Here is a 22842-nt window from a genome sequence, read left to right on the forward strand (position 1 = left end):
AAAGTTCTTCCTCAAATCCCCCATAAACCTCCTGCCCCTCACCTTAAACTTGTGTCCCCTCGTAACTGATTCTTCAACTAAGGGGAACAGCTGCTCCCTATCCACCCTGTCCATGCCCCTCATAATCTTGTACACTTCGATCAGGTCACCCCTCAGTCTTCTCTGCTCCAGCGAAAACAACCCAAGCATCTCCAACCTTTCTTCATAGCTTAAATGTTCCATCGCAGGCAACATCCTGGTGAATCGCCTCTGCACCCCCTCCAGTGCAATCACATCCTTCCTGTAACGTGGCGACCAGAATTGCACACAGTACTTCAGTTGTGGCCTTACCAAAGTTCTATACAAATCCAACATGACTTCCCTGCTTTAATAATCTATGCCTCGATTGATAAAGGCAAGTGTCCCATATGCCTTTTTCACCACCTTATTAACCTGCCCTTCTGCCTTCAGAGATCTATGGACAAACACGCCAAGGTCCCTTTGTTCCTCGGAACGTCCCAGTGTCAGGCCATTCATTGAATACTTCCGTGTCACATTACTCCTTCCAAAGTGTATCACCTCACACTTTTCAGGGTTAAATTCCATCTGCCACTTTTTTGCCCATTTGACCATCCCGCCTATATCTCCCTGTAACCCAAGACACTCAACCTCATTGTTAACAACTCGGCCAATCTTTGTGTCATCCACGAACTTACTGATCCTACCCCCCACATAGTCATCTATGTCATTTATATAAATGACAAACAATAGGGGACCCAGCACAGATCCCTGTGGTACGCCACTGGACACTGGTTTCCAGTCACTAAAACAGCCGTCTGTCATCACTCTCTGTCTCCTACAGCTAAGCCAATTTTGAATCCACCTTATCAAGTTACCCTGTATCCCATGTGCATTTGCTTTCTTGATAAGTCTCCCATGTGGGACTTTGTCATAGGCTTTGCTGAAATCCATGTAAACTACATCAACTGCACTACCCTCATCTACACACCTGGTCACATGCTCAAAAAATTCAATCAAATTTGTTAGGCATGACCTCCCTCTGACAAAGCCATGCTGACTATTCCTAATCAATTTTGCCTCTTCAAGTGTAGATAGATTCTCTCCTTCAGATTTTCTCCAATAGTTTCCCTACCACTGACGTGAGACTCACTAGTCTGTTGTTCCCTGGCTTATCTCTACAACCTTTCTTAAATAGTGGGACCACATTAGCTGTTCTCCAGTCCTCTGGCACCTCCCCTGTGGCCAGAGAGGAATTAAAATTTTGGGTCAGAGCCCCTGAAATCTCCACCCTCGCCTCCCACAGCATCCTGTGACACAAATTGTCCGGACCTGGAGATTTGTCCACTTTTAAGCCTGCCAAAACCTCCAATACCTTGTCACTCCCTATGACAATTTGCTCAAGAACCTCATAGTCTCTCTCTCTCTCTGAGTTCCATATCTACATCCCCTTCACCAACCAGGTTATTTAGAAGCTTGCAGTGCAACACTGGGTTATGGCTGGCCAAATGGAAATGATACCAAATGACATTTTTCAATGGAATATGTACTTAGCAAGTTCTGCATTGCATCTAGACACAGCAATAAGAATCATCACCTCCCAGGCTAAGTATCATCCTTGAATCAATTCAAGAATAGTAAAGTGTAAAATATAATTGCCCCCATTATTCCAGGTAGTCCTCTCCACCTCACCTGCCATAGACCTAGGCCAGAGACCTGCACCCCAAATCCTAGAGACAAGATCATCTGCTTGGCCAGGGTAGGTGCGCCAGCGGTGCCGGCCTTGAAATAGCCAGAATGTAATAATGCTCCATGTCTGTTCAATTGTGTATAGGAGGCCCCACAGAAAGAGGTCCCCTTTGGAATTAATTACATTTTAGCATATTTTTGCAGACAACAATGGGACTCACACCAGTTCATAGTTCCATTGAGGCCTAAAGAGGGCATAAAGGAACAAATTCACAAGGTAGCCTGGGAACTCCTCCAACACACCTCCTTGACATACGAAGATCTGGTCATGCCCTTCCCCCGTAAAATGGTAAATGCAAAACAAGGGGTGGAACTCCAGTAGAACGAAGTTTCAACCCCTTTTCGATCCAGAGGGATTACCCCTTGGCCCCCCCCTCAGAATTTCGATGCTAATGAATTTGCTGCTGAGCTAAGAATCCAAGTAGCCTTTCTACTGCACTACAATGTGTACTACTAAGGACATAGAACATTGCTGAAAAGTCATGTCATTTTGTCATTCACAAGCCATATTTTCTAATTAAGTCATCACTTCCTTTTGCATGCTTAAGATAAAAGCACCATGGTATTTGAAAGGCCCTATTGAGAGCTTCCAATGTAAATGAGGCAGCTGTGCTGGGTTTAAGATTGAGATTTGAATAATGAGGAGGTCAAAGTAGGGTTCCTGCACTCAGTCCAAACATGGATAGACTCATGTTTACCAAAAGGCATTTCATTCACAACAGGTTTGTACAGCAGAAGAGGAGTTGCATCATTAAGAAAGAAAATGAATTTAAATAATTACTTTTCACTTTGATTGCCTTTGTCTTGATCTGTCCACAAAGAATCTTTGTGAGTCTGTCACTAAGTGAGTCAAGAAGACTGAACTCAAGTACATTGTGCACATGGAGTTCAAGTGGCTCGGATGCAATTTGTTTCAGCTCAGCTTCATCAGCGTTCTTTACACCTAGAACAAAAAAAAACATTCAGCCAAAGGAGACAGTGTCTGGTGGATAACTCAATATGGCTTTGTTAAAATCCTGTCTACTTGTCACTGGCCTTCAAGAATAAAATCCCAAATCCCAAATTTGAATTAGAGGGAGTGAGGGTGTTGATGTTATTTGAGGGATTGATGTTGGCCAGAACAAATTGAGAACTCCCTTATCTTCTTCAAATAGTGTGCCAGGACCTTTTACATCCACCTAAGCAGGTAGTTTAGTTTAGTTTAGTTTAGAGATACAGCACTGAAACAGGCCCTTCAGCCCACCGAGTCTGTGCTGACCATCAACCACCCATATATACTAATCCTACACTTTTCCCATATTCCTACCACATCCCCACCTGTCTCTATATTTCCCTACCACCTACCTATACTAGGGGCAATTTATAATGGCCAATTTACCTACCAACCTGCAAGTCTTTTGGCTTGTGGGAGGAAACCGGAGCACCCGGAGAAAACCCACGTAGTAAGTGTTCTATTCTGGAAAGGCAGTTGGTGAAGGATAGTAATGGGGCCAATCTTTACTCAGTCTTACATTTACTTACAGAGTGAAATATTACAAGCATACACCTCCTAGCTCAACCACACCACAGTTTTAATGTGTCTGACCGGCTGCATACAATTAAACATAACTAATATACAATTAACAGATTCCCTTCTTTCTCTTTAAATAAAAATTTGAGTTAATATGCATAACCAAAATTTCGAAGTAAATCAAATAAGAAATTCCATATTCTGTACAAAGCATTGCATTGTGAGACGCCCCTCCTCTAGGACCCCTAATAATTTCTTTGTACTAGCATTCCATTTTGTAAAGCAATCAGATAGTTGATGATTTTCATTCACCCATTTAATTTTTAAAGATTTGTTTTCTCTACAGTATTTGTTTCAAGCCAGCCAGGTCAATCTGTAACCTTTTCCCACTCACACTTCTTATAGAGTGTACGTTATCATATAATGAACAATTATCTACATAACATTCAATGGTACACTGTTTTCAATACACCTCTTGTATAGAATCTCACTTGAAATATTTGACAAATAGAATCCCATATCCATTGCCTTCACAAGAGGCAGAGTTTCGGCAGCCAGTGTACTTTTAGCGACCCTTTTTAATTTCTTAGCTTCACAGGCCACAGGACAACATTTGCCATTTTCACTCATAAGAAATATTTTGAAATCAGCTGCACTTGAATACCCTTCAGGAAGATTAGCATGTTCTTTGAGTCACCTAAGAATGGGAACTTAATTATGCATTTCTCCAGATTTATAAAAATGTTTTATTTGCCCTTAAAACATTCTTGACTTTCGGATGTTTCTTAACTCCATTACATCAAAACTAACATCAGGTCTAGTTTCAGTGCACAACCAGTTCAACTGACCATTCAAGCTTCACAATTGCTCTTCTTTAGATATATCATCTTGCTGTGATGACCTAGTATGATTAACCTGAATATGAGTAAAACTCTCTAAATAGGACTGTTGATTTAAAGTTATTCTAGACTTATTCTGCTTAATATCTAACCCAATATATTTAAAAGCCCCAGAAGCCTGAAAAACAATTCTCAAATTCCACTCCATAAGAAACCATCAACATGAATCATGAAGATGCCTGAAAGTTTCTCGTTAAGATACCAATAAAACATTGTGGAATCTGCTTTTAGTTGAACACAAACTATTTTCAACAAAAAAGATCTCACTGAGAAATACCACCCTGGAAGCATCATTCAGGCCATAGACACGTTTGTTTAATTTCCATAGTTTCCCTTCTGCATCTGTTGCCTCTTTAGGTGGTTTCAGAAATACTTCTCACTGCAAAGTATCGCCCTGCAGAAATGCTGCTTTTATGTTGATTGATCTAAACTTCCATGAATATGTGGCCAAAAAAGCTAAAAAGATTTTCAAAATATTTTTCCAGCTGTGGGAGAGTCCACTCTAACATCAGCATTACCTAGTCTCTCTTTAAAACCCCTAGCAACTAGCCTAGCTTTAGCCATCTGCAAGGACTTTTTCAGTACAAATCCACCTATGTGACAAGTCTGGTTGCCCCATATCTGGTACCTCAGAATAAACTCCAAACTCCCTCCAACTAACTAATTACTTTTGTTTTGCCTCTCTTATTAGTTTCTCCTCAAGTTTATTGGCAGCCACCAAAACTTCATGGTCATGAGGATTTTTGCTTCTAGTTCTGTTCCGAGACTGTTGTGCAGCCCTCATTTCATTGTATAATCTTTTCAAGCTATAGCCTCTATTTGCACTTTTCTGTAGGATTACTATGGTGAGCTCTCTCTCTCACTATCACTTTCTCTGGTACATGATCGTTTTCTGCTCAAGAGTCACTTGCGGACCCACAGTCAGAACTTGCACTATGCTTTCGTACTTTCCACTCTTTCACCCCATTCAGCCAGTCCATGAACCTCACTTCTTAGTCATTATCCTGAATATTCTTGAATCCGCAACCTTTGTGTTCCAAGGTGATCTCTACATTAGTTAAGTGTCTATGGGATGGATATTCATCTTTACAGCCCAAAGCTTTCCATAGTGGGAGTGCAGGATCAGGCAACTGGACTGGTAACATCACACACTCCTAAAAAAGCCTGCCTTATTTTCTTCAATTTAAATGAAAGAAAAATCAGAAAGGCTGTGTAATAGGTGTGCAATCTCCCATCCGATTTTCCTCTCTGTGCTTCACTCAGATGATGCGTAATGCCGAGGCAGCCTATATGGTTTTTCTATTTTAATTGGTGATTTTCATTATTCACCAATCATATTATATAACCTTTTGACCACTTTATAAATTTTCTCTCAATCACATTACACCAAAAAACAACTGAGATATAGTCCTCATAATAGGACTTCAAAAACTGCTAAAAATTAAATTTGCATAATAGAGGAAAAAAACATCATGGAACGCCCTGCACCCACCTAGACTGAACCCAGATCCTGGGTGTGATGTTGCTGGAACTCACCCTCACAGCCACCTCCATCCAGATCTACTACTCTTCCTGGGGATACTCCTGTGGGTGCTGGGGAACAGTACCTCTCTCCTTGTCCTGACCTTCTCCACCAGGACGTCTGGGGAGGTAGCCCTCTGACTTGTTTGCCTACTTGATTCCTCTTCCAGCAGTGCAACAAGAAAATCAGGTAGATGGAAATGTAACTTCACTTTAAGACCAGCGATGTCAGATAGGTTTGCCACTTGCCCCACCCATCCAATTCCTGCTTTGAGTTAAAATTAGGGCTTTAGCTTGTAAGTTATGCAATCCAAAACATAATTTAAGAAAGGTAGGAGATGAGCTAAATAAAAATAAGAGGGGAAAAATATCACACAGTTATAAATGTATTTAGTCAGCTTTTTCTATCTGACTTTCTCAGATTATTCGGCAATGAACCACCACATTCCGCAGAATTAGGGTATGGTACTGCAGTAGATGTTGAAGAATAATTATGCACTTCCAGTTTTACCCTAGCAGTAACATTTATAAAAAGTTTATACTCACCCACAGCAAATATTTCAACCCCAGCACTTTTCAGGCTTTGAGCTGATGAGTTGACGTCATCCTGTGACTTCCCATCAGTAAGCAGAATCAAGAATTTTGCAGTTTCTGGTCTAGCACCAGCTGAAGGTTTTAGGGTGTTTTTGAAAACATGATTCAAGGCAAGTGCTAAAGAAATAGAAGCAGTGAAATCAATTTATTTGCATATATATATATATATATATATATATATATATATATACTCACACACACAATAATCGAAGACTGGTATCACTGGTGGACAAATCAGTAACAAGAGGGCACAGGCTCGGAATTATCACTAAGAAGGTCAAAGAGGAAAGTGAGAAGATCTTTCTTTCTGACAAAGGATTAATAGAACACAGAACAGAGATGATGGAAACACTCGGGAGGTCAGATAGCATCAGTGGAGAGAGGAAGGTATGGCTAATGTCTCAGGTCAATCTTTCGTCAGAACCACAGAGGGCAGAAATCCAGAGAGACGAGTCCAAGGAGAACAGCAATTCTAAAGACAGGAGAAAGAATCCCCACTGCGAGGATGGGTCTGCCTCCTGGCCAAAGAAGTTGTTGTGGAGGTGCAGACAGCTAAAGAAGAGTTCAGCATCATGCCTAGCTCAAAATTCATTGAAATGGGGGTGTAAGGGGTGAAGTGGAAAGCTTTACTGATGTTTGATTGTTCATGGTCAGATAGGCGAAGCTCAGAGATGATAGTGGGGAAGGAGAGGTGGGAGCAGAAGAGAGTGATGGGAAGAGAGATCAGGAGAGGTGCTGGCATGCAAGAATCATTGACACTTGTAGTCCTTGATAGCTGAAAGCAAGAAAAATTTTCTTGTTAAAGCATCTGATGAGGTGAAGGATGAAATGGAACTGAGTACCACAGCTCAAAAACAAAATTAGTCAGAGCTGCTGAAGAGAAAGGTCGAGAACATTCATATGGGGGCATATGATGGAGATGGTGGATCTCATGAGATGGATAAGAACAATGGATAAAATAACAGTGAATATTAGAGATATGAAAGTGAATTAAACAATAAAATGAAGAAACAAAGGGCCGAGGCAGGATTCCCTTCACCTTTTCAGCCCAGCACCAGGACCCTCACCGGCTCGAGTGCAAATAATAGGGAAACATGGTGGTGGGGTGAGACAGAATGGTCACGCTACCCTATTTTGTCAGTGAGCACAGTTTCCCTGGATGCAGCTAGTTAGTGTAAAATCTGAGAGACAGGGATGCAGCGAACACATTCCAGAGTGGATTTTTCCATCTTCCCACCCCAGATCCACTGAAATATTAGTGGAAAGAGGCAGAAAGACTATACTTATATCAAAATTTAAAAGGGAACTGGGTATGTCTTTCAAAAGGAAGAATACAAAAAGGATGTGGTGGAAGAGCAGAGAAATGGGATTAAGGTAAATAGGCCCAATTAAGGAACTTGTCCTGACGCAGATATGATGGCCAAATGGCCTTCTTCTGCACTGTGATTTCTATGACATTTCATGCCAAATCATAGATAGTTTTATCTGTATAAAGACTTTCATCCATTATAACGAGAAAATTTTCATACCACAAGATTGGTTGCAAGTAAAAGGGCAATATGTTAATCCAACAGTATTAAAATCAGAAGTACAGCACAAGACAATGTATTAGCTTGGTGGGCAAAAATGGCAACAAAAATTTGAGAGTCAGCTTGAAGATGGTCAAAGTGCCTAACGTTGCAGCATGTGTCAAAACTATCAGCGCAGGTTATATTAAAGTCCGAAAACAAAGCAAACAAAAAGTCAAGAAGTCTTAAAACTTCAATGATGTATGCAATTTGGCACAGTGGCGCAGTGGTTAGCACCGCAGCCTCACAGCTCCAGCGACCTGGGTTCAATTCTGGGTACTGCCTGTGTGGAGTTTGCAAGTTCTCCCTGTGTCTGTGTGGGTTTCCTCCCACATGCCAAAGACTTACAGGTTGATAGGTAAATTGGCCATTATAAATTGCCCCTAGTATAGGTAGGTGGTAGGAAAATATAGGGACAGGTGGGGATGTGGTAGGAATATGGAATTAGGGTAGGATTAGTATAAATGGGTGGTTGATGGTCAGCACAGACTCGGTGGGCCGGAGGGCCTGTTTCAGTGCTGTATCTCTAAAATAAATAAAAATAACAAATGGACATTCAATCACCTCTATTGTAGTATTAGCGATAATGTACCTGTATACGTGTTGCCTCCCTTGTAGCGCATCTTTTGAACTGCTTCGAGCACCTCATTTGTGCTAAAATAAGCATTCAGGTCCCACTCTGTCCTTGGTTCACCACTGTACTGAGTTAAGCCTATTAGAAGAATAATCATCTTGAAGAATGACAGTATTGTATTACTGGACATCAGACATTATCTTGTACATTTCGCTCCATATAAAAATTTACACACAACACAAAAGTGTTATTTTTTTTCCTATTTATTCATGGGGCATGGGTATCCCTGGCCATCCCTATTTTCCCTTATTTAATATAAAATAAAAACAGGAAATGCTGGAACCACTCAGCAGGTCTGGCAGCATCTGTGGAAAGAGAAGCAGAGTTAACGTTATGGGTCAGTGACCCTTCTTCGGAACTGACAAATATTAGAAATGTCAAAGGTTATAAGCAAGTGAGGTGGGGGTGAGGCAAGAGATAACAAAGGAGAAGGTGTAGATTGGACAAGGCCACATAGCTGACCAAAAGGTCATGGAGCAAAGGCAAACAATATGTTAATGGTGTGTTGAAAGACAAAGCATTAGTACAGATAGGATGTTAACGGACTGCAGATTGAACAGCAGCAAGTAAAAACATGAAAAAAAACAGTGGGTAGGCAAACTGAACAAACAAAAATGAACTGAAATAAACATTAAAAAACTGTAAAAAATGTAAAAAAGAAAAAAAGAAAAAATAATTAAAAATATAAGTAAAATGGGGGGCCCGGCATGCTCTGAAATTATTCAACTCAATGTTCAGTCCGGCAGGCTGCAGTGTGCCTAATTGGTAAATGAGATGCTGTTCCTCGAGCTTGCGTTGATGTTCACTGGAACACTGCAGCAAGCCCAGGATAGAGATGTGAGCATGAGAACAGGGGGGAGTGTTGAAATGGCAAGCAACCGGAAGCTCAGGGTCCTGCTTGCAGACTGTGCGGAGGTGTTCCGCAAAGCGGTTACCCAGTCTGCATTTGGTCTCCCCAATGTAGAGGAGACCACATTGTGAGCAGCAAATACAGTATACTACATTGAAAGAAGTACAAGTAAATCACTGCTTCACCTGAAAGGAGTGTTTGGGGCCTGGGATAGTGAGGAGAGAGGAGGTAAATGGGCAGGTATTACACCTCCTGCGATTGCAGGGGAAGGTGCCGTGGAACAGGGACGCGGTGGTGGGGGTAATGGAGGAGTGAACCAGGGTGTCGCGGAGGGAACGATCCCTTCTGAATGCTGACAGGGGAAGGGAGGGGAAGATGCATTTGGTAGTGGCATCACGCTGGAGGTGGCGGAAATGGCGGAGGATGATCCTTTGGATATGGAGGCTGATGGGGTGGAAAGTGAGGACAAGGGTAACCCTGTCACGGTTCTGGGAGGGAGGGGAAGGGGTGAGGGTAGAGGTGTGGGAAATGGGCCGGACACGGCTGAGGGCCCTGTCAACAACAGTGGGGGGGAATCCTCAGTTGAGGAAAAAGGTCACATCAGAAGTACCGTCATGGAAGGTAGCATCATCAGAGCAGATGTGTCGGAGACGGAGAAACTGGGAGAATGGAATGGAGTCCTTACAGGAGGTAGGGTGTGAAGAAGTGTAGTCGAGTTAGCTGTAGGAGTTGGTGGGCTTATAATGGATATTAGTAGACAACCTATCCTCAGAGATGGAGACAGAGAAGTCGAGGAAGGGAAGGGAAGTGTCAGAGATGTACCATGTAAAGGTAAGAGAAGGGTGGAAATTAGAAGCAAAGTTGATAAAGTTTTCCAGTTCGGTGCGGGAGCAGGAAATGGCACCGATACAGTCATCAATGTACCGGAAAAAGAGTTGGGGGAGGGGGCCTGAGTAGGACTGGAACAAAGAATGCTCGACATATCCCACAAAAAGAAAGGCATAACTAGGACCCATGCGGGTACCCATAGCAACACCTTTCACTTGAAGGAAGTGAGTGGAGTTGAAGGAGAAGTTGTTCAATGTGAGAACAAGTTCAGCCAGGCGGAGGAGGGTGGCGGTGGATGGGGACTGGTTGGGCCTCTGTTCAAGGAAGAAGCGGAGAGCCCTCAAACCATCCTGGAGGGGGATGGGGGTGTGGAGCGATTGGACGTCCATAGTGAAGAGGAGGCGGTTGGGAACAGGAAACTGGAAATTGTCAAAATGACGTAGGGCGTCAGAAGAGTCACGGATGTAGGTGGGAAGAGACTGAAACAGCAGAGAAAAGATAGAGTCAACATAGGAAGAAATAAGTTCAGTGGGGCAGGAGCAGGCTGACACAATGGGTCTGCCGGGACAGTCCCGTTTGTGGATTTTGGGAAGGAGATAGAAGCGGGCTGTCCGGGGTTGCGGGGCTATGAGGTTGGAAGCTGTAGAGGGAAGAACTCCAGAGGAGATGAGGTCAGTGACAGTCCTTTGGACAGTAGCTTGATGTTCGGTGTTGGGGTCATGGTCCAGAGGGAGGTAGGAAGAAGTGTCTGTGAGTTGGCGTTGAGCTTCTGCAAGGTAGAGGTCGGTACGCCATACAACAACAGCACCACCCTTGTCTGCAGGTTTGATGACCATGTCGGGGTTAGACCTGAGAGAACGGAGTGACTCAAATTCAGAGAGGGACAGGTTAGAGTGAGTGAGGGGGGCAGAGAAATTGAGATGACCAATGTCTCGCCGACAGTTTTCAATGAAGAGATCAAGAGCGGGTAAGAGGCCAGGGGGAGGGGTCCAGGTAGAGGGAGAATGCTGGAGGCGGGTGAATGGGTCTGCTGGTCAGGGGGAGGACTCCTGGTCAAAGAAGTGAGCCCGGAGGTGGAGGCGACGGAAGAAGAGCTCAACGTCATGCCGAGCGCAAAATTCATTGAGGTGGGGACGTAAGGGGATAAAACTGAGACCTTTGCTGAGTACAGAACGCTCAGCATCAGAGAGGGGGAGGTCAGAGGGTATAGTGAATACACGGCAAGGGGTCAGATCAGAAGGGGTGGGGTCAGAGGGAAGTGAAGCGGAAGGAGGATCTGGAGGAGCATTCGTCCCCATCAGCTGCTGGAGCTTGCATTCCTTGACATCTGAAAGGAAGAAAAAAAGTTTTTTGTTAATGCGTCGGATGGGACGTAAGATGAAATGAAACTGTGGAGTAGAACAGCTTTGAGATAAGGTGAGGCGGTGCTGCTGGACAGAGAGGTTCAGTGTGTGCATGTTTTCCCTTAACTGAGTGGCTTGCTAGGCCATTTCAGAGGGCAGTTATGAGTCAACCACACTGCTGTGGGTCTGGAGTCACATGTCGGCCAGACCAAGTAAGGATGGGAGATTTCCTTCCCTAAAGGACATTAGTGAAACTGATGGGATTTTATGACAATCCAGTAGTTACATGGTTATGATTTCTGATATATTCCAGATTTATTTAATTAGCTGAATTTAAATTCCCCCAGCTGTCATGGTGGGATTGTGAATGCAAGTCCATTAGTTCAAGCATTGGGATTACTAGTCCAGTAAAATAACCATTATGCTACCGTTCCCTGAAAGTATTAAAATGTTCCTCTGCCTCACTCAGTATGTTCTCACTTGTTTTTGTCTTTTCCTTAGTTCTTATCACCTCCTGAAGCCACTGACTAAGATACCATTCCATGGGCACCAGCAGCTCTCCAATATCTTGCTTAAGTGGCCTTCCTACAGGTGTGAGCCCATTGACACCACAGCTAAGGCTACCACAGATACGCCTGACCCTGTCCTCACCCCATATTTACACTTATGCAAATTCCAGCATGGGTCACTGATCAGCAATCAAAAGCAAGTACTCTGCCTGGTTTCTTCCTGCTCTCATCCATGGTTTTCGCTCAAGGCTGTTAAGGGTGATTATAGCATTACTATTGTTGTCCCAGCTCAGACTAGCTGACTTAGCACAGTCTATGGAGGACTTTTTGAACCTACAATTATACTCATTTTCTTTATAATTCAATGGTTATTTCAGTTTCCTGCATCTCCATGTTATTGCACTTTCCTTCAAAATGGATTACAGTATGAAACTTCAGCATAGTACTCAGCTGCACTTAAAAAAAGGGCTGTCGCATATCAGGTTACATTAGCAAAGGGATAACGTACAAATCAAAAAGGCAGTTTTTGTTGTGAAATGAGTTGCTCAAACCTCATCAGGAGTACCATCTGCTGTTACTGCCCATAGAGATAGATGTGAAAACAAGGCAAAAATCTGAGGAAAAGAGTCGCAGCATCCTCTGCCGGTATTTCCAACCCTGTCAAAGCAGTATGGTCCTGAAATGCCTGGGCCTGGAGTATGATACGAGAATGCACATCCGGCTGGGGGTGTGGGCAAAATTTGGAATGGACCTGGTTTCATTATGTCCCTATCTTGTTTATTATTGTTGTGAAATTCCAACAGAAGGAGCAGGTACTTCTTGCAGCCGAACAACGCAACCCACCCCACTCCCCCAAAAACACCTCGCCCAACAAATCATGATTTCACTCCAAGAAACGAGAGTAGTAGGACCATAACCTCACGCCAGAGATCACATCTGTTCTACCTTTATGCAGCTAGGGAAAGCATACCTTCCAGAAATTATTATTGTCCTTGATTATATGTGTACATTGTCTTCCTTTTAATTAAATAGAACAGATGGCAAAAAAAAACAGTTAAACTAGAGCATTAAGTTTTAAGCAACAGTGCAGTACTTACCAATTCTAATTCCATTCACAGCAACATGAAAAGGTGTAATTAAGTTTACCAAAAACTGACGCACCAATCGGAAGTTTACTCTGCCAATACTCCAAGATCCATCGATTAGAATTATAATATCTGCAGCGGTACTCAACTGGCACTTGAACCGAGATCCTGCAATGCCATGACAATGGTCTTTATTTTAGTACTTTATTGAGACTGTTACAGTGCTACTACAGGTAGGAAGTGTTAACAAAGCTTAAATCAGTAGACAAGAGGAACGTCATATAAATGTGTTAATCATTCATGCACTAACATTGCCATTTGGCCTCATATTACAAATAAGATTCAGAAAGTACACACTACAATTTTATTGTCTTAATCTTTGGTACTAATATTGGGCTGGATTTTATGCCGGGTGGACGGGAGCTGGCCACCGACATAAAAGACAGTGGCGAACCCGCATCCGCCCACCTCGGGGATCCGACCTGCATTTTACGGATCCCTGGGCTTTAATTGTTTCGAGGCAGAACTTCCACCCGCTTGAGGGAGGACATCCCGCCTCATTGAGCTGCAAGCCAATCATCGGGCCGGCAGCACTTAGGCCCAGCAGTGCCACTGGGAGCACTGGCCAATGCTGGGACTGCAGCCCAGCCAGGGACATGGAGCCAGGACCGAAGGTAAGTCAGGGTTGCCTCGCCCTGGGAATTGGTCACGACCTGGCGAGGCAAGGGTGATCGTTTGGGGGGGAAGGGGGCGTCTCGGGTCCGGGGCGTGGTTGGGGAAGTGGGGGAGGCCCTCAATTGGGCACCATGTGCCCCTTTGTCAGGGCTGCCCCACCCCCCTGGTGCACTGAGAGGCCACCAGGTATCACTGGGCAGCCTTTCACATCTACTGGATGCCCGCTTGCCACAGGTAAAATACCCGTGGAGGCAGGCGAAGGCCCTTAAGTGTCCACCCCCACAGCCCACATAAAGTGGGGCAGAGGCGGGAGTGGGCCAGGAAGGCCTCCTGCAGCCTCCCGCTCAATTTTACGCCACTCCCCCACCAGCATTCGGCTTGCTGGGGTGGCATAAAATTCCGGCTATTGTTTCTAATTGGGAGTCCAAAGGCAGGATATTCCCCATGGGCTTTGGAACCTCGCTATCAGGCTCAAATAGGGGTCAGAAGTCCGCACTGTATGGGGAAACAGTCACTCATCTGTGATTTTCCCCAAACTGGCCAATTAATGGGCAGAGGGAAGGCTTAATTGCCACCCAATTAAGGACAGTGAGAGAGCTCTCAAAGCTGGACAGCCAATAGGAGGACCTCCAAATCTGAAGCAGCAGTAGGATGCCATTGTAGGTAAGTGAGGGAGAGGGCTCTCCAAGGTGGAGGCACCCTCTCTCAAACTTTTCAATATTTAAAATAAAAGATAGAATCAGCAGTCTGGCCACCACTGGGGTCCTGGAGATCAAGTGGAAAATTGCAGTCAGCCTCTGACAACAGGCTTCAATTAGTTGAATTGGCTACCCGTCGCTTGTGCACGGGTAGCCCTGCCACCTTCTCATCCTGCCTCCGGGGCCAGGATGGAGCTGGGGAACCAGCACACCGGCCAGTGGCGCAAAATTCCATGTCAGCTCGCCAGCCTCCATGCCCACCTCCATCAGGGCTTAAAAATTTAACCCCAAATTACAGAATCAGTAGAGGTAAATTTTATGGTTTAGCATTCTCCTTGCTGAGTTTCACATGACCTCCACTAACTAATATGAATGGACAGAAGATCATACAGACATATTGTTCTCCATGCCCAAAGCATGGAGTATTGTCCATTAGAGCATTTCATGGGGAATTGTTAGTGAAATCTTCTCAATTTACCACCAGATGGGAATGCCATAGTTTTCTGTGGCACTGAGCTTTTGGGAACTTCAATAAAAAATTAGCTGTAATAATCAGATTTTTGCAATTTAACAGCCTCTTGCTCAGCTACATGCAATCCAGCAATTCAGATGTGGTGAAGGGAAATTTGAGAGTTATGGTTAACACATCCATACACAAGGTTTGTTCCATAATCTCTGAAATGCCCATCACTGTACAAAGGTTACTGGCTGAGAAGTACAATTTTAGGTTCCATCTGTGCTCTGCCCACCCTTTCCACTTCAATTCACATAACAGAAGACACATTTAGGATGAGACAACCTGGTTGTGAGTGCTCTCTCCACCACTTGAACAGGCAACTTCTACTAGTGGTACAGCAATCAGCAGGGCAGCAGAAAAGGCACTTCCATGGGAAAATGGTTGCACAGTCTCCTCTGTTACATGTATTTCTGGCTTAGCATAGAAGCACACCTGAGCAATTTGTCAGACTGATATAAAACATTTATAACAAGTCCACGAGTATTGTCAAAGTGGGGATCAAACAGGCAGAATGGTTTAGATTAACAAATGGGGTGAGACAAATATGAACACTGTCCCCTGCTTTATTTAAACTAGTACTGGAAGCAGTAACAAATATTGCACTGAAATATATTAGAGGAGTCTCTTTGCATTTTTAAATAATCTCAGATTTGCTGAAGGCATTCGTCTTACAGCAACATCTGCAGCAGATTTGCAGAGACTAACTGTAAAGATGTACATAGAGGGTAAAACATTTGGATTGCAGATAAACACACATAAGAAAAGGTCATGTCATCTGAGAAGCACCAAGTTGATGTACACATTACAAAGTTGAACAAGTAGGAAAGTTGGTGGGTTAGTGTCAGAGAACGGGAGTTGTAATAAAGAAATCGAAAGAAGGATTGAACTTGCTTTTGCTGCTTTCAGGAGATTAAGCAGGATATCACTTAGAACTATATGTAAGGCTTGATATTTTGGTAAAAACAAAGTTAAGACTTTATGAAGTGATGATTGTCCATACATTATTATATGGATCTGAGTGCTGGAACATGAGAAAATCTGATGAGCAAATAATACTAACACCAGAGATGAGTTGGTGAAAGGAATACTGGAAGTATCCAAGATGCAAGGAATCAAGAATGATAGAATAAGAACACAACTTAAACAAAAAAACAATGCCTATACAGAAGATCCAAGAAAGACGACTTTGATAGTTTGGATGTGTTTCAATAATGGATACAGCCCTGAATACAGAAGTACATAGAACAAGAAACTGAGGAAGACCAAGGAAGCACTGGACAGACAATGTCAAGAAAGAAATACAGATGACTGAAACAGCTGGGCTAGCTCAGAACCGAAAAGAGTGTATTGAATTCACTCGTTCCCATTGTCATTGCTGAGGAGACACATGGGAATTTAGTAATCATTTAGAGATACACCAGTTCAGGCAATGGGAATAGTTGCTGGTGTTAGAATCATAGAAACAAAACCTGTTCAACTGCAAATAATTGGTTTCATCTTTAAACTATATTATATAAATGTATACAACATTTCAATTGGGCGAAAGCTTGGTATGATAGGCCAGTACATGCGACTATATGGACTTTCAAGGCCATGGTGTACTTAGACTGGTGCATGAAAGGCTAGACTTGCCATTAAAACTTGTCCTAATTGAAATGGGTAGCCATCAGTATGTGTCTCCCAACCTGCAACAATGTTATCGCATATTGTTGGTTCAGATAGCTGAAGTCCTTTCTCGTCTATGGCCATGGCGCATATGTGTTCCAGATTAATGTTGAAGGATAGATCGTTATGAATGATAATGTAATGCAGTACACAACAATCACTACATGATTTGGCTTGCTTATATTGTGAAGTCACTATCCTGTCCCAAGTGATCAATACACCACATCACTGCAAGAGTTTCCACAAGAAAATGCACCAACATAAGCATATATATATAATATATGATATATATTATGCTATATGTCATATAGCTCAGCTTAAACAGATGATAAAATTATACAGGAATTCCTCACCTTTGACTGGGAATTCTTCAGGCACAGTTACTTCCTTTCGTTTTTCTTGTATCATTTTTCTTTTACTTTTAGACAAAGTTTGTGTTGTATTTTTCACCTGTGACATTTTTCCATTTTCATCAACAGTGATGCTCAATTTCCGTTTCATTTTATTCTCTGACATCTTATTAGCTGATTTTCTTCGTTGTGAACCTTTCACTGCAATCATTAAAAAAGGATAGGACTAGCATTTATTCTAAGCAAAATGCAATCTTTTCTCCTAATGGAAATACATTTAGTGTAAAATCATAAGGGAAGATTTCCTTGGGTCGAGATTAACCCTGGGTGGACATTGGGCAAGTAGTATCGGGTATGATCGTGCCGCTTGTCCAATGTCTTTAGTGGGAGGCCCGTGTTATTTTCATGACTACAGTTGTGGCAGTTGTCGGTGGGGGTGTGCGAGGGGGCTGCCACTGAGATACAGAGAGGCTGGCAGTGGGCGTAAGACTTTTGTGGGACCTGTCTGATCCCACAAAGGTTTTACAGAACCCCACCTTTTCAGCGGCAGCCTGCAGTGATCCCTTCAAGGATTGCTGGTTAGTCCGCTTAATGCCAGATACCAATGCGTGGAATGCATTCACCACAGTCTTCCTATTGGCACCTCAACATTGTCTCGATTCCTGTGTAAGTCATAGCATCCCAATCAGTATATTCCAAATACATTTCTGGGTGCAACAGGTAGCACCGTGGCCACCCATTTGGAGGGCTCAACCAAAATGGTGGCAGATAGGAACTAGCAGGAATGGGGCAGCAAACGAATCACTGTGATTTTGGAGCACTGCTTCCCAATTTCCATTGGGCGGATGGTCAAAAACGCACTTCCTCCGACCCATGTGTGCTGGCAGAGTAGGCTTGATAGGCTGAATGGCATATTCTTGCTTCTCTATTCTGACAAAATTACAAACATGCTCTTTTTTTCTTTTGTAATGTTTTTGTTACACACCTACCTCTTTTTGATTGCATTCCATACAGTGTTTCGGTTTGATCCAGCTTTGTTGAGTTGTTTGCAGGGATACTAAATTCCAATCGAGTACCATTCTCTCCTGCTGCACCTGTAATCTTCTTTTTGTTTTGCATATGTTTGGAAACTTTTTTTAAATGTTGCTCTTTCAGGACATTTACTGAAGTGAAGAATATAATATGCATTACAGTAAAATAAGGTGGGCTAAAGAAATTTGGCATTCTTGCTTCTGTCCTAATGAGTGCAAGACAAAAAGCTTCGACAGCATGTCTCTTTTTTCAAGTTCTGTACTAACAAGCGACTATTTATAGAGATATATAAGATAGTTAATCCCAATGCAAAAGCTAACTCCCGAATCCTGTTTCAAACTAAACTGCAACAGAAGATCAAGTTTACTCGGGTTCAAACTAGTGAAAAGCAAATTTAAGACCAATGTCAACACATGGAATAAACTTCAGGATAAGAAGCAGTTGGATGTTGGGATAGGGAGAAACCCATAGGGTATCTGGATTTTTTTTTATCAATGATGAATTCAGAAACTCAATACAAACTAGTCAAATGTTCATGTGATAGCAAAGAAGGTAGGGCAGTGAAATCAAAGGATGTTAAGACAACTCAGAGGTTACAGAATAAGTCAGACAAAATATGCATGCGGGCAGAGAAATGGCAGATGAAATTTAATGCAGACAAGTATAAACCATTACACATGGGAAGGAAAAGAGGGACACATGTGCTTCATGAATGGTGTTGAAATAGCTGACGATTACATTGAAAGAGACCTATGAAACTTAGAAGACTCAACACTTAATATCTGCAACCAATGCAGAACAGCAGTCAACAAAGCCAATAGAATGTTTAATTATATAGCCAACCAGCAGAATAAAGGTAATAGGAGGTCATGATCAAACTGAACAGTGCTCTCATCAGAACACACCTTTAGTATTGTGTTTTGTTCTGATCACAGAGACACAAAGGAGGCATTCAAACACAGGAGGCAGTGCAGAGAAGAGCCATGAGGGTGATCCCTAGTGTCAGGCGTCTGAGTTGTAGGGAAGGACTGAAGGAACTTCAGCTTTTGAGCATGGAAAACAATAATCTGAGAGATCATCTTAGAGGTATATAAGATTGTCATTTCATACTTATGTGGCTTAGGAACCATTCCACTAGTAAACTACCAGCCAAGGTAATGAATCCCACTCTAGAGATCAGGGCCAGGATTTTCAATCCAGGGTTGGGAACCTGATGTCCAGAACATTTCTGGGTCCCACTGCCAGCCATGACCATGGACAACGAGGTTTCCACCGCCAACATTCTCCAACATCGCAAAGCATAGGAATACAGCAATCCCACGATGCCTGCGTTACCCCCCCCACCGACCCACCCCACAAAAATCCATCCCCCCTTTTGACAGGAAACATCAATAACACACATATCAATTTGATAACATAAACAAGTGATATTGTAATGAAAACAAAAAAGCAAACAAATGTGGAGAACAGCATCCAGGTGACCTATTAAGTGAAATCAATGGTGTAGCGTCTTTCCTTCTCTACAACTTCTACAAGGTGACCCCTCCCCCCACCCCCAACCTTTGGCAGAGGATGAGGTGACGGCAGCCTGCTCCCTGATGTCTTTGCCTCTGGCTGTGATGCCTGTGGCTTCTGTCCTCGTCTTGGAGGTGCCCATGGGAAATCCTTCACAGGCTGCTGCACCTGTGTCATTGTAGGAGCTGCCTCTGTCACAGGGCCTTGGCACACAGATGGTTGCTAAGTCGGAAGGGGCACGGAGCCAAAGGGTGGCACCGGTACCCCCTGAGGGGTGGCCCCTTCGTCTGCCACTTTAACTGTCTCAGCCCTTTCCTGGTGCCTTGGTGCTGGATGAGGCCACTGACTGGGATGCAGCTTTGATCTATTCCGAGCACCTCTACGCCACCAGTGACACTGAGCGGTCTATGCGACAGAGAGTGTCATTCTTTCTGTGCATATCAGTGCGCTGCTCATGCATCCACTCCGAATGGTGCTGCATATGGCTCTCTGAGAGGTTGCTCAATCTGTCAGTGGAGGAGCTCATGTGATCAAATTCTTAAGTCATGACAGAGCACATACACTGCATGGACTCCTCCATTACCTGCCCATTGGCTCCTCAAAGCCTCAGGGAACTCCTACCAACAGGAACTTATCTGCCTCCAGTTCTCGAGGAAGACCCTCCACGTTTCTGACACCCGGGGCCCAGCATCTTTGCCCAGCGAAGCATCACTGTGTCTGTCCTCTGTCCTCTGTGGGGGACTGATGTCTCTGCCTCACACTCCTCCTCCTGCTCATGCATGATGTGAGGTTCACCCAGTGCTACCCTACCCAGTTCTACACTACTCTGGGGCCCAACCGAGGCAAGTGTGTCTGCGCTGGCGGAAGGTGCCGAGTTATGATGTAACAGTGCTGGTTTTGTTGACTCTGCCCCGCCAAGGAGGGTGGCAATGCTTGTGCTTGGGTACTCTGCTCCCCCCTGTAACTGGCCCTGTGTGAAACACAAGAAAGTGGAAATGAGAGCTCGTCCTACTCAACATGCGCCCCAGCACAACCAACCCTTTAGATGATAGCAGTCCAAGATTCACAGCACACATTGGGCAGGAATCTCCTCCATGCCCTTCACCTCAAGATAGAGCTATCAAATGACCCTGCTGTTCATGGCCTCCCATCTCGCCATCTCCCACGAACTGAATCACTGGCACCCTGGCGATCTCCAGCACTGCCTCCTCCATCGGGGTCGGAATATGGAGCTGGACCACACCAACACCCATTCGGACCACTTCACTTGCGTTGTGGGCTCTCTTTTCCTGCTGGATGAGGGCAGAATACTTCATGAGTAGGCTGGCCTCCCTCATCTCTTCCAGCATGGCATACACATGAACTGCTGTGCCCCTCAGTGATGTCCACTTCTGAATAGCACCCAATATGTGAGGCTGGCTGGCGTTTCAGTGATGCAACTGGACATTTGATCTGACAATGTTAGGGAGAATTATGGACATTCTGTGAGGTCAGCTCATATACATTCTGGTGTTTACAGATTTGGTGACCTGTCACCCAGATGCTGCTGGACACTCACCTTACCAGACCTTATCAGGTCACTGAATCGCTTTCTGTACTGGACCCATGTCCTTCTGATGACTCCCCGGCTGCTGACCTTCGTCACCACCTCCATCCAGGTGTTCTTTGTTTCTCTAGGCAGATTTCTTCTTTTGGACGCCGAGAACATAGCATCTGTCCTGTCTTGACACTGCATCCATTAAAGCCTCAAAGGAGGCATCCAAAAATTGTGGTGCCACCTGGGGCACCTGCCCATGCCAGCGCTGGCCCTCTGAGCTCCCTACTGCTCCAGTGAATGGTAAGCCCAGTCATGGCTGCCATTCCCCTTTTCAAATGCACTCTGTCACTGGGTCGCACGTCCAGGCAGCTCCTAGCACTGCTAATTGGGCACCAACCTTGCTCCCGGGCCAATTAAGCCCTTTGCATTAGAAAATAGTGCTTGACGTGGCATGGTGTCAGGACCCGGAAATGTTCTGGCCGTTGGGTTCCTGATCCCAGAATGAAAATTCAGCCCCCTAAGACTGTTGACCAGTGCATTCATTAGCTCTCATGACTTCCTGCTGTGTTCACGACCGCTGCACATTGGCATGTCCCAGACACTGTGTGTGCCCAGTGCCTCCTGATTGAAAATTTAAAACTGCTTCTCTGAGGCCTGTCCATGAGCTCATCAATGAGCTGAACAATCAGTTAACTGGAGGTGTGCAGGTTCCCAGCTCCCCCTCTTCCACTCCCCCTTTGAAAATTGCAGCGCATTCCAGAAGCAGCAGAATTCAGTACCGCCCTCCAGGAACGCAATTTTCAAATCACAGCCACACCTGTGCCTGACCCCAATGCACTTGAAAATCCAACCCCAGAATACTGTAGGAAATTAAACAGAGCAATGAATTTGAATGCCTTACCACTGACATGACCATCTCAAGATTTACAGATACGTGGTTTAGAACTAAAAAATATTTGTTCTGGTAATGAACCTAAATCTTGAAATCAGAAACAAACGTTAAACTATAATGCAAATGTTAACAATAATGTGCATTGATGTGGATTGTGTAGAAAATTGTAGCCTTGGTTTTCTTCTTCTACGGAAATAAGATTCATCACCAATGAGGTCGGAAAGTCATGCATCACAGAGATATGCACAAAGGGTAGTGGAAATTTGGAACTCTGCCCCAAAAATCTGTTGAGGCCAGGTCGATTGAAAATTTCAGGACTTGGACTGATAGATTTTTGATAGTCAAGTGTATTAAGGGATACAGAAGCAAGTAGAGTTAAGATACAGATCAGTCATGATCCAAATTGAATGCTGGAATACAGTAGGAGCGTCCCGTTTAATTTTATCCTGCCCCAGCCGCCTGTTCCAGATCCACAAAAGAAACAAAAATTGGAAGGGAATAGGCAGGAAATTTAGGCATATGAAGCTAAATTTCTTGGTTAATTCCCACCTTCTTTAGACTTAATGATTTAACCAAATAACCAACTCGGAGGACAATGAAATGGTCAGCTGAGCAACGTATCAATTCATTTAAAACTGTTGCTGATCATCTTTTGTTTGGGGTAGATCTACTCAAATGTTCAAAGTACCAGTGGGTGTACAGCAGTAAAAAAAAGCTCCAATAGAGGTGGTAGGCAGAAGCTTAAGGAGGTATCTTAATTCCAACCCCTTAGCCCAGCGGGAACAGTGCGAGCAGTGAGTTAAGATGAGGGGCGGGAGTGTTCATACCACATTTCTGACCCCTCCCCCATCACAACATGCCTGAGTTTAGTCAC

General features: G+C 43.9%; 1 protein-coding gene across 3 annotated transcripts in view; it reads right to left on the reverse strand.

Annotated features, from left to right (window-relative positions):
• The window catches only part of LOC137378147 (collagen alpha-1(XIV) chain-like), a 194997-nt gene that overhangs the window by 131398 nt on the left and 40757 nt on the right, over positions 1–22842 (reverse strand). For all 3 annotated transcript variants that reach the window (XM_068048274.1, XM_068048272.1, XM_068048273.1), the window contains exons 5-10: positions 17982–18155; positions 16996–17193; positions 13100–13255; positions 8431–8550; positions 6223–6387; positions 2528–2689 (exon numbers count right to left, since the gene is read on the reverse strand). In XM_068048274.1, the coding sequence (XP_067904375.1) occupies positions 2528–2689; positions 6223–6387; positions 8431–8550; positions 13100–13255; positions 16996–17193; positions 17982–18155 (975 nt within the window). The remainder of the gene's footprint in view (positions 1–2527; positions 2690–6222; positions 6388–8430; positions 8551–13099; positions 13256–16995; positions 17194–17981; positions 18156–22842) is intronic.

Source organism: Heterodontus francisci, chromosome 16 (assembly GCF_036365525.1).
Source record: "Heterodontus francisci isolate sHetFra1 chromosome 16, sHetFra1.hap1, whole genome shotgun sequence".
Taxonomy (NCBI): Eukaryota; Metazoa; Chordata; class Chondrichthyes; order Heterodontiformes; family Heterodontidae; genus Heterodontus; species Heterodontus francisci.